The 13,983-nt window shown below is 24.2% G+C and overlaps 1 protein-coding gene across 1 annotated transcript in view; it reads right to left on the bottom strand.

Moving 5' to 3' along the window:
* Positions 1-9,990: 9,990 nt before the first annotated feature.
* Positions 9,991-13,983, bottom strand: part of LOC128953224 (protein slit-like) — an 11,064-nt gene continuing 7,071 nt past the window's right edge. The window contains exons 9-13 of the mRNA XM_054298700.1: positions 13,408-13,799; positions 12,515-12,832; positions 11,070-12,083; positions 10,632-10,991; positions 9,991-10,416 (exon numbers count right to left, since the gene is read on the bottom strand). Of these exons, the coding sequence (XP_054154675.1) occupies positions 10,094-10,416; positions 10,632-10,991; positions 11,070-12,083; positions 12,515-12,832; positions 13,408-13,799 (2,407 nt within the window). The 3' untranslated portion in view covers positions 9,991-10,093. The remainder of the gene's footprint in view (positions 10,417-10,631; positions 10,992-11,069; positions 12,084-12,514; positions 12,833-13,407; positions 13,800-13,983) is intronic.

The following is a 13,983-nucleotide window of genomic DNA, read 5'->3' as shown; positions in this document are numbered from 1 at the left end:
TAAATTATGTATTTTAACTTTTAAAGTAAAAAAATAAATAAATAATAAAATAAAACTACGGGTTGGGTCACATTTTAAATATATATATATATATTTACTTATATATAGCTGTCTATAATATATATATATATATAACTTAATGTATATTTTGGCAAATGTTTGTAGATTTTATATATTTGCTTATAATTATATTTAATTTTATTTTTTATTTATTTAATTTTTTCATTTGATTTGCAAATAATAATAATAATAATAATAAAAACTAAAACATATATATACAGTATAAATGTCTTTTGTTTTATTGTTGTTTTTAGATTTTACAACAAATATTTGTTGTAAAATAAAAAAATGTTGTTTTTTATAATGAATTTAACAAAATTATTATTTTTTAAATTTAGTATATAATACATGTATAATATTTTATATTATTATTATTATTTATCTAAATTTGTTTAACGAAATAACCTTCAAATAAACTTTTTGTTTGAATTGAAATTATAGAGAGAGAGAGAAAAAAAAACTTTTTATTTTTAATTTGTTTAAAAATACTAATAATAATAATAATAATAACAATAGATATTATATATGTTTTTTGTTTGATTTTTTTTATCTAAATTTTTTTTTTGTTAAATAATTTATTTAAAATTTCAATTGACTATTTTAATTAATGTAAATGAATATCTTATTTTTGAAATAATAATTTTATAAAATATATCTTAAATTAAAATAATAATAATAACTATAATTTAATAATTTGTAGATTTGTTTTTTTTTTAAAAAAGCATTTCAAACAACAACTAATAATAATAATCAAATTTTATGTATATATATATATATAATATAAAAATATATAGTTTTTTATTTATTTATAATTATACAGTATATATATATATATAAGTTATATATTATATATTGATATTAAACTACACTATACTTAATTGAAATGTCCATTAAAAAGCAATTAAATTTGAAATCTAATGTTTTTTTTGAATATACATATAATATATTATTATTATATTAATAGTAAATAAATAAATTTGTATATATATCAAACCTTATATTATAAATAGTTTTTTTTAAATATCTATTATTTTATTTAGTTGCAAAAAATAATAATAATAATAAATACTTCAACAACAAAAAAGTTTACGACAATAAATAGTAGATTTCTATTATTTATTATTTAAACAAAAAATTAAAACAATAGTATCTATGATAATAACTATATATTAATTATTATAGTATTTAGACAAATAAATAAATTAATTAACACTACATATACTGTATAATAATTTATGCAAATTATTATTATTATTATTATTATTTGTTGTTATTTCTAAATAAATCAAAAAATTATTGTTTTATTATATTATTAAAAAAATAAATTTATATTTTTTTTATTATTGTTTATATGTAAATAAGCTGTCGATTTGTCGGCAATTATTTTGTCGTTAAGTTATTTAAAATGCTATAAAAATTTAAAGATTTTTTTAAATTACTATTAAATTATATATTAAATTTTTTTTAAAAGTAAATAATAATAACTTTTATTATTATTATTATTATCAACAATGCTTTTCCTTATATATATATATAAATTTGTATTTAAATACATATTATTATTATTATTATTATTATTTGTTGTTGTTTAACACAACAATAATACATTGATTTAGATTTATTTTGTTTTCAAAAAAAATAAAATAAAATAAAAACATTATTGTTTGTAATTAATTTTATTTTTATTTTATTTTTTTATCTCCTAATCGACAATTCAAACAAATAAATCCAACAAAAATAAAACACACAATTTTTTTTCATTAACAAACATATAATTAATGATTTTTATTATAAACTGGATATATAATAATAATAATAATAATATTATTATTATTATTATTTTAAAAAAATCATATCATAAAATAACTAGCACCTGCACAATTAATTTATTATATTAATTATATTTCAACATTTATAGTGAAAAAAAATTATTAATTAAATTATTATTAATTTACTATTGAATATATATATTAATATTAGAAAATCCTAAAAAAATTTTAATAAAATTATATTTAAAAAATTAATTTTAAACCATGTTTTCAAATTGTTTACTAGTAGTAGTAGTAATTATGAGCATGCTAATTTCATTAACTAATTCAATAGATGATACTGTTTGCCATAATATTGCTGATAATACTATTGTATTGAAATGTGCCACTTATTGTGTCTACCATATGGTAAGTGTACTAATAGATTTATACCTAATATTATTAATAATTAATTAATTAATTAATATATATTTGATTATTAATTATTATTAACTATTAATTATTATTATTATAGCGCCAGATAACCGGCCTGTGCCGTAACGGTAGGTGCCATTGTACAGGAGGCACATTTGATCATGGTGATCCCAGTATTATTTGAGATTAATATAATAATTTTGTTAATAATTATGATTTTTCAATAATAATAATAATAATAATAATGATTATAATATTGAATAAATTATTAATTATTATTATATGTCTAAAATAATTAAAAAATAATAATTATTAATTTTTAAAAAATAAATAAATAAATAATATTTAAATAATTAGATAATTAAATTATAAACTATCTATACATTAAAAACATTTTGTTTGTATCAAGGTGACATCTATAATCTAGAAAATTAAATAATCAATATAATTTTTTTATATATAAATAAAGTACATTGATAAGTTTAATAATAATAATTATTATTTTTTAAATAGTTAAAGTTATAGTAATTTATTAATTAATAATAATTATCTGATTATATATATATATTTAATTACACTAATAAAAAAAACAAATATAATTAATGTTAGTTTTTATTGATTTTATTTTTAAATATTAAATAAAATACATTTTTTTGTGTGTTTTATCTTTTAATTAATTATTATTTTTTTTATTTTTTTAATAAAAAAAATCACATATATATATACAGTATATTTAATCATTATAAATATTTTTATGTCCATGATCATTTACACGTTTAAGATGGTTGCTACCGTTCCCCGTTGATATGGGACGGTTAGCTGCAGCTATTGATTGATGATGGTCACATATATCCTGGCGTACCTCATGGACAGGTAGTACATCATAGATACCGTTTTGATAGTATATATCATACAAATAGTTAAGCATTGTTTTCGATAGTGGCGTATCCGGCGATCGGGTATATATATTGCCAATACCTATAAATTTTTAATTAATTAAATTAATTAATTATTTTTAATTAATTAAAATTACTAAAGTTTTTATATAATAATTAATTTTAAAATATAATTATATACATTATATACTGTATTTAATTCACCAAAAAATTAATTTCTCAATAGTTTTATTTAGTAATATATTATACTAATTATTATTAGTTTAGTAGAAAATACTAAAATACTAAAATAATAAATAAATAAATATTTATTATTAATTAGTTTTCAATTTTACTATATTATGTAAACAAAATGTTTTTTAAAAAAAATTCTATCAAATAGTTGCTGAAAAAAAAACTAATTAAATTATTTATTTTATTTTTTTTTTGGTTTCTTTAATTATATTATAATTATATAAATTATTTTTTTTTAATAAAAAATTATTAAATAATAATTATAATAATACCATTGTGGCCATTTTTAGTATTGGCGCAACTATACAATAGTGCAATACCCAGTTCACCATCAAAATAAAGTAAATGTGTATCAAAAATTGCGCCACCTTGATAAATTTAATTAATTAATTAATTAATAATTTTTTAAACAATAAACAAAAATCAGTAAAATTTAATTAAATTTAATTTAATTAAAAATTAAATTAAAAATGTATATATATTACTTTGCAATCTACTTGTCCACGAGGCCGGGCTGTTTGGGAACAGTACGGATGTGGCGTTTTGACGTTTCCACTCATGTGTCCTGAAAAAAAATCAAACCAAACCAAACAAAAATATATTATCAATAATAATAATATTTATTTAGAAAATAATTGTTTTTCAAAAAAAATTATCTAATAGTATATGTTAAAATAAAAATATTATAATTAATTTTTTTTTAGATAACTATTAACTGTTATACAGTATATATATATATATATTGATATTTAGAGTATAAATATATATATATATTGATATATACAGCATATATATATATTGATATATACAGTATATATATATTGATATATACAGTATATATATTGATATATACAGTATATATATTGATATATACAGTATATATATTGATATATACAGTATATATATTGATATATACAGTATATATATTGATATATACAGTATATATATTGATATATACAGTATATATATATATATTGATATATACACTGTATATATATATTGATATATACACTGTATATATATATTGATATATACACTATATATTGATATATACGGGTATAGCTAACACATTATTTTGTAGGTTATCCATAATAAATATATTGGACGACTGGCCACCACCATCAGCATCACCATCATTGTTGAACTGGTAGCTAATGTACGAGCACTGGAAAAACGGTTCGTCCGGCCGGACCCGTGAACGCCAACGTTTATACCACAGTCCCTCATACTGTGGGTCAGTCAATACACAAAACAGGGTTACAGTAGTAATCAAACAAATAAAAACAGCACACATAATACCTGTCCAAACGATTTGAATCCCGGTGCCGATCGAGTAATAGGACAGATACCTTGTTTTTCTTGACCCCTGTTTTCCTGGACGGGTGTTTGCGGCCGATAGATAATAAACGATCGTTCATTGAATGGATTACCCGACCATTGATTGCTTGGATTTGTTTTAGGTGTCGGTTCACTATTAACTAATAATTTAATATTAATAGTAGTTATATATAATATTGAAAATATTAGAAATTTAATTACAAACAAAACACTGTTATAATTAGTATTATTATTAAACATTTTTTTTTGAGGGAAAAAAATATATATAAATATTTTTTTTTTTAAATTTAATATAATTTTGTAGTTAACAGTAATTTGTTTGCAAATATAATATATATATATATATTTTTGTTATAAAATTAAATGATATTATCAACAAACAAAATATAAATCAACAAATATTTTTTGATTTGAGACAACTTTTCTAATAGTTTTTATTTTTTTTCATATCAATTGCTCTAATAAACTATTTTTTGCCACAATTTACTACTACTACTACTTAAACTATTATTATATTATATATTATTATTACTACTATAATATTACTAGTTTTTCAAAAAAAATAAAATAAATTTTTTTTAGTTGACTTAAAACTAGTTATACTATATTATCGATATATCATATCAATTATAAATAGATTATTAATGTCTATTAAAATAAAATCTAAATATATTATTGATATATATATATATATATTATTTCCTTATTTTATTTTTATTTATTTAAACTTTTATATATAGATTGTAATAAAAAATAGTTTTTAATAGTAATAATTATCATATAGTTTAAAACTATTTAATAAACTATATATATATATATATATTTATATATTTATAGACATGTAATTTAAATATAAAATAAATATAAACATTTAATATCTAAACAGTATATGTAAATAGTATATCAAATTTGAAAAAAATCTACAATTATTTTAATAATTTTTAAACATATCAATCAATTAAATCATTTTTTTAAAATTATTAAATTTTATTTGTTTTATTACTAGTCATGAAAATATAAATAAAGTTATATATTAATAGCCATAACTATTATATTTTATTAAATCAATTATAATATAACAAACATACACATACACATACACATACACATACACATACACATACACATACACATACACATACACATACACATACACATACACATACACATACACATACACATACACATACACATACACATACACATACACATACACATACACATACACACATACACATACACATACACATACACATACACATACACATACACATACACATACACATACACATACACATACACATACACATACACATACACATACACATACACATACACATACACATACACATACACATACACATACACATACACATACACATACACATACACATACACATAATAATTATACTGTACTATAATATCAAATAATAATTTATTTATCAATTTAATACAATAATTATTATTAAAAAAAATAATTAAAAAATTGTTATTCAAATTTAACATAAGTGGGCGGCGGCGCCAACTGTCTATTTGATAGACCCATTAGTATATCATATTTATCGGCAGCGGCTAATAGAGGAGGACTACTACTGTCCTCCCGATGATGATCCCGATGACAACCTATTGGCGGCGATAATGTTGCTGATGACCATCGTTGCTGACCACCACCCGATACCTCAAGCTCCCGGTGCTGCTGCCGCTGTCTAGACGACCAGCCGCGGCCGCAGCTGCCTATTTCATTGATACGTATAACAACCAGATAGACACTGGCCAGTGAGGCAATAACGGCCACGGTAAACAGAAACGATGTTATCAGTGCCACAATACGTACGTCCCATTGACAGGTATTCCAGTATAGGGCAGTCAATTTCAGGCACTGGCCACCATCATTGACATCACTACTACCATTGCTACTGTCATCGCCGGCGGCTATTGTCCACCGATAGCGTCTAAAGTAACGACACGATCGATCAGTCAGGCAATAGTAACAGTGCCGCGAACGGACACACCGGTCGCACGATCCGTTACGTCGGGCACAGTATAGGTCGGCTAAGTCCCAGTGCCGGGGCTGCCATTCCCTGTCCTCATCTGTTTCACTGTTGTTGTTGGTTATGATGATAGGCAGCACAGGTAGAGCATCAGCAGCACCGGTGGCACCGGTAGTATTGCCGATAAAGTTATCCATGATATCGATGTTGTTGGTATTGGCGGCGCCGGCGGCGGTATCGGCGGCAGCGGTATTATTGGTGGCCATTACTGTAGGTAATGGCCATTCAATGATACTGATTATCGTAAGTATTATTATTATTAATAATATTGATATTAGAAAAATTGATGATAATTTTTGTGACATTTTTTTTTTGTTGTTGAAAAAAAAACTTTTAATATTATTTAGTAGTAGTAGTAATAGTAGTACTTTATATTAAAATAATATACAAAATATATTATTATTATAAGTTGAAACTAATTGTGATAATTAGTTATGAGTCTACTTAATATATATTTAATTAATTAATTAAAAAAATTAAAAAAATAAAAGTAGTAAATGATTCATAAATAATATCAGTAAATATATATTTATATATATTATAAGTAATATATTTTTTTTGTATAAAAAAACCATATTTGATAAATAGTTTTCTACTAAATTATAATATGATATATACATATAATTTTTATTACTTTTATTTTAATATTATTATTTCTATTATTATTAATACTACTACTACAACTACTACTACTACTACTACTACTACTACTACTAATAATAATAATAATATTAAAAAATTTTGTTATTAAATTATTAAATATAATGATTAAATGAAATCTAATGAAAATTTAAAAAAAAAATAACAAAATATAAATATAATACAGAATTCGCAGTAAAGCTAATTGTTTATTAATATTATAACTATTTTATAGTAATATAATTATGTCTTATTAATGTTTTACAGTTTGTTTTGTATACTTTAATATTATTATCATTAATTAAAATATTAATAATAATTTTTAAAAATCTTTACAAACTATAACAAACAAAAATTAAAATATTTTATATTAATAAATTAAATTAACTATTATTATTATTATTATTATTTGCTATCTAAATTTATAATTTACTTTATAAATTATATCTAAATATAATATATAATAAATATAATTAAAATATCTAAAAATTAATTCTAAAATTTCTAAATAAATAAAATAATTGATTAATTTTGTAAAACTATTTTTTTGCAAAATTAAAAAATATATTATTTTAGCAAAAAAAAATATTGTAAATTTATAAAACAAAAAAATATTTATAAATATACACATATAAAAATATTAGTAATTTAATTGTTTTTTTTGTGTGTATAGTTTTAATATTATATTGAAAAACTTTATTGAAATAATAGTCACAAATTAAGTAAAACAATAATTATTATTTACATCAAAATTACCAATTATTAAGACATATCTATAAAAAAAAATTTATTAGAAATTTAGAAAATAAAATTACCAAGTTTAAAATTTAAATAAAATATGTTTATATAATTTTTTTTAATAATAATAATATACAGTAATAATAATAATAATAATAATAATTAGTAATTTATACAAATAAAAAAAAATGTGGATTAATTATAACAATAGTGTTTTTATAGTGTAAATACTTATATATATATATATTATATATAATTAATTAATTAATTGTAATTTTTTTAAATAAATAATTGGCAACTTATATATTAATAATAATAATTATTATTATTATAGATAATATTAATTATTAAAAAAATGTAACTTTTTTATTTAGTTAATTATTTTATGAAATAATAAAAAAACAACACCATAATTATATAATAATAATAATAATAATAATTACAATAATATAATTAATAATTGTATTAAAAATTTTATATAATAGTAATAATAATTGTGAACACATATTAGTTGCTATAATTTTTAAATATTAATAAGCATTTAATAATAATAATAATATAAAATTGCATTTTTTAAAAATTTGTTTGTTATGTATTACAACATATTTTTGTATATATATTTATTAAGCTCTCTATATATATTCACATTTATTAGTTTTTTATTAGTTTTTTTTATAAAATAATTAATTGAATTATAATCAATCATATAAAAAAAATTAAATTAAAAATGTGTATTTGTAATTGTTTATATATATATATATATCTAAATAATTCAATTATAATAAATACATATACAGTATATATATATGTATAAATAAAATTAAATTTGTATATAATTGAATTCATTTATATATATATATATATATATATATAACTATATAAAACAAAATAGTAATAAATTGTAAATATTGCAATTATTTTTTAAAATAATCAAAATTAATAAAAAAAAGTAGTATAAGTATTTTTTTCAACAAAAAATTAGCAAGCTGCATTTTTTTTATAATAATAATAATTTTGTGTTATAAATATTACCGGTAATCATACTGTATTATTTAGATGCATAATATATATATTTTTTTATAGTAAAAAATATTGGGTTTAAAATATATATAAATTGCTATAATAATTATTATAATTATTTTTAAAAAAAAAATTTTTGTTAGGGTTTTAGTGTCGCATAAAATTAATAATAAATTCAAAAGAGATTCATAAATAATAATAAAATGTTTGACAATAAAAAAATTTTTTTAAATTTAAAATTAAAAATATTATATTAAATTGTTTTTTGTTTTTAATATAAAATTGTTTTCATATATACTGTATATATAATTGTATTTAATTTTTTGTTTGTTTGTATGTTAAATGACTATTTGTGCGAGTCTTCAAAAAAATAAATGAGGTATCAATCGATTGTAATATTAATTAATTAATTAATTTTTTTGTTTAAATAATTATAATAATAATAATAATAATTACTATAATAATACTGTAAATACATAAACTTAATATACATGGGTATAGATAGATATATTTAGATAATTATTACTGTATATGAATATATATATATAGTGATTATTATATAATCATAATTATCATATATATATATATATATATATATATATATATATATATAATTTATATATATATCTAGTATAAAGTAAATAATTAAACCGTAATTTAAATGTTTGTTTATATATATATATATATTTTGTATATAAATGCCAATATTATTGTACTGTATATATAATAATAATAATATATTATTTTGAATAATATTTTTTTTGTTAAATATATTTGTTTGTAACCTCAATACATATACACACACACATAAAAAATTGTTTGTAACCTTAAAGTAATAATAATAATAATAATAATAGTAATACTATAGTATCAAAAAAAAAACTGTCGGTATTTTGTATGAAGGGTCGGGTGTGTCGGTTAGGGGGTCTCTCTATCAACACTTGCGACCACTACTACAGCCACACTTGCGTACAATTTCGACATCTTTGGTATATTTTGAACCGTCACTGCAGGCCATACGGACCGTCCGATGTTTACTCTTCAATGGCTTACAACAGTTGCCGTCACCACCACCAGCACCTGTACTACTACTACAAGTGCCCGTACAGTGGGCTAACTTTAGTTTTTTAGTCGACCGACAACCGCTTTCTTCATCGTACAGATAGTCACGTTTTACCGACTTTTGACAGCTACCTGTCCCCGATCCGGAAAGTGCTGCCGCTGCTGCTGCTGCTGCTACCGTTCCCATTGATTTCTCTGTGTTTTAATAATGAAAAAATAGGTTTAGATAAAGGTTAGGGTACACACATACACACATATACACACACTCACACACACACACACATACACACACACACATACATACACATACACATACACATACACATACACATACACATACACATACACATACACATACACATACACATACACATACACATACACATACACATACACATACACATACATACCTTCATCACAGTACTGTCCTGTCCAACCCGGATGACATTTGCACTGGTAGTGGGCTTTGTCGCCCCGTTTGCTCGAAAGCTTTGGCACACATTTACCGTTTTGGCACTGATTGTTGGCGCAAACCTTACTGCTGGTCGCCGTCGCCGACGCCGCTGCTGCTGCCGTCGAGGCTGACGTCGACGAGTCGTCGATATAGCCGTACGGATTATGATGATGACCACTGGCCAAGTGGGTCAGATGGTCGTCAAATGATGGACAACTGCCGCCACCGCTGCCGCCGCCAGTCTGTATGTGATGCTGACGGCGGGCGCTGTTCAGGTCGGGCGCCAAACCGTTAATATAGATTTCACGCATACAACCTATTTTTGGGTGTATGATATGAGAGAGTGGGTGAGTGAGTAAGTAATTGATTGATTGAGTGGGTGAGTGAGAAATACCTTCAAGACTTGACTGATTCCATAGATGCCAGTTCTTGACGGCTATGGCGGCCACATCCGCGGGTATACCGCCAATAAACAACGGTTGCTGTTTGACATCCAGATGCTCGCGGGTACCTTCGTTAACAATGGTACGGCCCGGGCCGCCATCGACACGCATTGTAATATTTTTCTTGACCAATACGAGCTCGACGTGATGCCAGCGGCCATCGTTTACGGTTGAATAGGAAAACATTGTCGACACCGGATAGTTGCCGACATCCAGCGATATCCGCAGCCGACCCCTAAACAACTCGACAGCCATATGCTGGCTATCGGTACCCACCAAATACAGTACGACACCCGATTCGCGTTGAGTGGCCAACCGAAAGGTCAGGTTGAGCATCGGTAGTATAGATTTGCTAACCGAATCCAACTCGAGATAACTATCCGGTTGTCGGAACGTTACGGCCGATAGTTGTTCGCATCGGCGACCCGTATAGCCGGCCGTACATTTGCATACATAGTCGGATGAGCCGGAAATCGGCTGAAAACATACACCATATTTGGTACAGTCGTGCTGCTGGCACGGGCTGGTCTGCTGGGGATACATTTCGACCATTGGCTCCAGTTCACAATATTTACCCGAAAATCCTACTGGACAGTCGCATCGGTAGGCATTCAGGCCATCCACACAAGTGGCACCATTCTGGCACATATGATCGCGGCCGCAATCATCCACATTATCCGTACAATTTTGCCCGGCATATCCCGGCTGGCATAGGCACTGATAGTGCGATCGATGATCGACACAGTGGCCACCGTTTTTGCACGGCTGCTGCTGCTGCTGATGGTGTCCACTGGAGGTGCCGGCGGCGCTACAAAATTGGATTTTTGTTTCGCAATAGTCGCCCGAATACCCGGGCTGACAGTGGCACCGGTATGAGTCGATTTGGTCGATACAGGTGCCATTGTTTTCGCATTTGTTGGCCAGACAGTCGTCGATGTTGTGCTGGCATCGGTCGCCATCAAAACCTATCGTCGATTAAATAAATTGAAATAAATTGAAATAAATTAAAAAACAAATTTTTTTTTAGTTAAAAATCATTGCTTATATACTTATTTGGTTTAAATAATAACTAATATATTATATATATATATATATATATATGTTATAAACTATTAATTGTATTATATTTAGGTAAACTTGAAGTTAAATTAGTTTATTAAAAAAAACTAAAAATAAAATATCTATTAAAAAAAATATTTATTAATAATTTTTTTTTATGTTGTATAACAATATATCTATAAACTATAAACTATAGTTACTATATATTAATCGGTAATTATTTAATTATTTATTTATTTTTTTGTGATTTTAGTACAATTAAGCAAATAAATTAAGTGCACTGCACAGTTTAGCTTAGTTATACAAAACACATATATACAACCATGGGGAACTATACCTGGGGAACAGTGGCAATTAAATCGGCCAGCCTCCATCACCTTACAGGTGCCCTGATTTTCGCACGGCTGCCCGAAACAGGCATCGATTTTATACTCGCAATGATCGCCATAAAAACCGGGTGCGCACTGGCATGTATAGGCCCTCAATGGCCGGGCCTGACAGCTGGCACCGTTAGCGCAGGGAAACGAATAGCACGAATCGCATTTGGCCAGTATCTGCGGATCGGGATCTTCGGCACAGAGAAAATGAGAGGCCGGTGCCGACATTATCAACTTGTCCCGCATAGCCCGGGGCTCGTGACATCGGGCGATACCACCTAAATATTATTGGATACCAAACAACAACAACAACAAAAATATTAGTATAAATATTAAGTATTAAATATGTAATTATAAAATATATGATAATAATTATTATTACTGTATTAACTAATTATGTAATTATTATTATATATTATATTTAAATTAATTTATAGATATGTTGGTAATACAATAGTAATTTTTATATTTTAGTTTATATACATTTATATAGTTAAAAATTTATTTTTAAAAAAATTATGAATAGTAATAATAATTATCCTAATAATAATAATAAAATTATAAAAATAAATGTATAAATTATTATTATTATTTTTATTATTATTATTTGATATGTTACCTAGTTGCATTTTGATAATAATAATAATAATAAATAAAAATTTCAATTATAAATCATTATTTAAAAAAAAAAACATTTAATGTATAAAAAAATTTGGGTATTTTTTTAAAGCGGAAAAATAACTATATTTTTTTCATAATTAATTATTAAAACTATTTTTTTAAAAAAAATTTTAATTAAAAACCAACCAAACCATTACCCCTAACCCAACCCCCCAACCCTAACCCTTAATACCTTCAATAAAATCCCGTTGTATCCATTTGGCCAGCCATCGGAGATTACAATCGCAATACAATGGATTGGCACCCATAGCCACATGCGATATACTAATCAAATCCATGAACGACCCTTCGGGTAGCATCGATATGTCGTTTCCGTGCAATGATAGAACCCGGAGTTTTTTCAGACCCCTGAACGCACCCGATTGGATACATTGGAGTTTATTGTAGCTCAAGATCAGGGTCTGCAGCTCGGATAGGTTGCCGAAAATGTTGTCCTCCAATAGGCTAATCTGATTGTTGCTCAGATCCAGTCGAGTCAATTGGGACAGTTGGTTGACATGAGGTGATACCCGGCCAATGTCGTTGACATCCATGTATAGTTCCGTCGACAATGGATCCATATACCTGTGCAGCAGCAGTGTATAGATAGATAGATAAGTTAATTAATTAATTAAATACATATATATAATGTTAAAAATTAATAATAAAAAATATATTAATTATTCTAAAAAATTAAATCTTAAATAATATTAATAATATTAAACATACTAATAATTATTTTAAAAAATAAATAATTTTTTTATCTATA

Source organism: Oppia nitens, unplaced genomic scaffold (genome assembly GCF_028296485.1).
Source record: "Oppia nitens isolate AA-2021 unplaced genomic scaffold, nextdenovo-longstitch-racon4-pilon3 scaffold21_pilon_pilon_pilon, whole genome shotgun sequence".
Lineage (NCBI taxonomy): Eukaryota > Metazoa > Arthropoda > Arachnida > Sarcoptiformes > Oppiidae > Oppia > Oppia nitens.
Note: the sequence above shows the minus strand (reverse complement) of the source record. Positions and strands in the feature narration are given on the sequence as shown.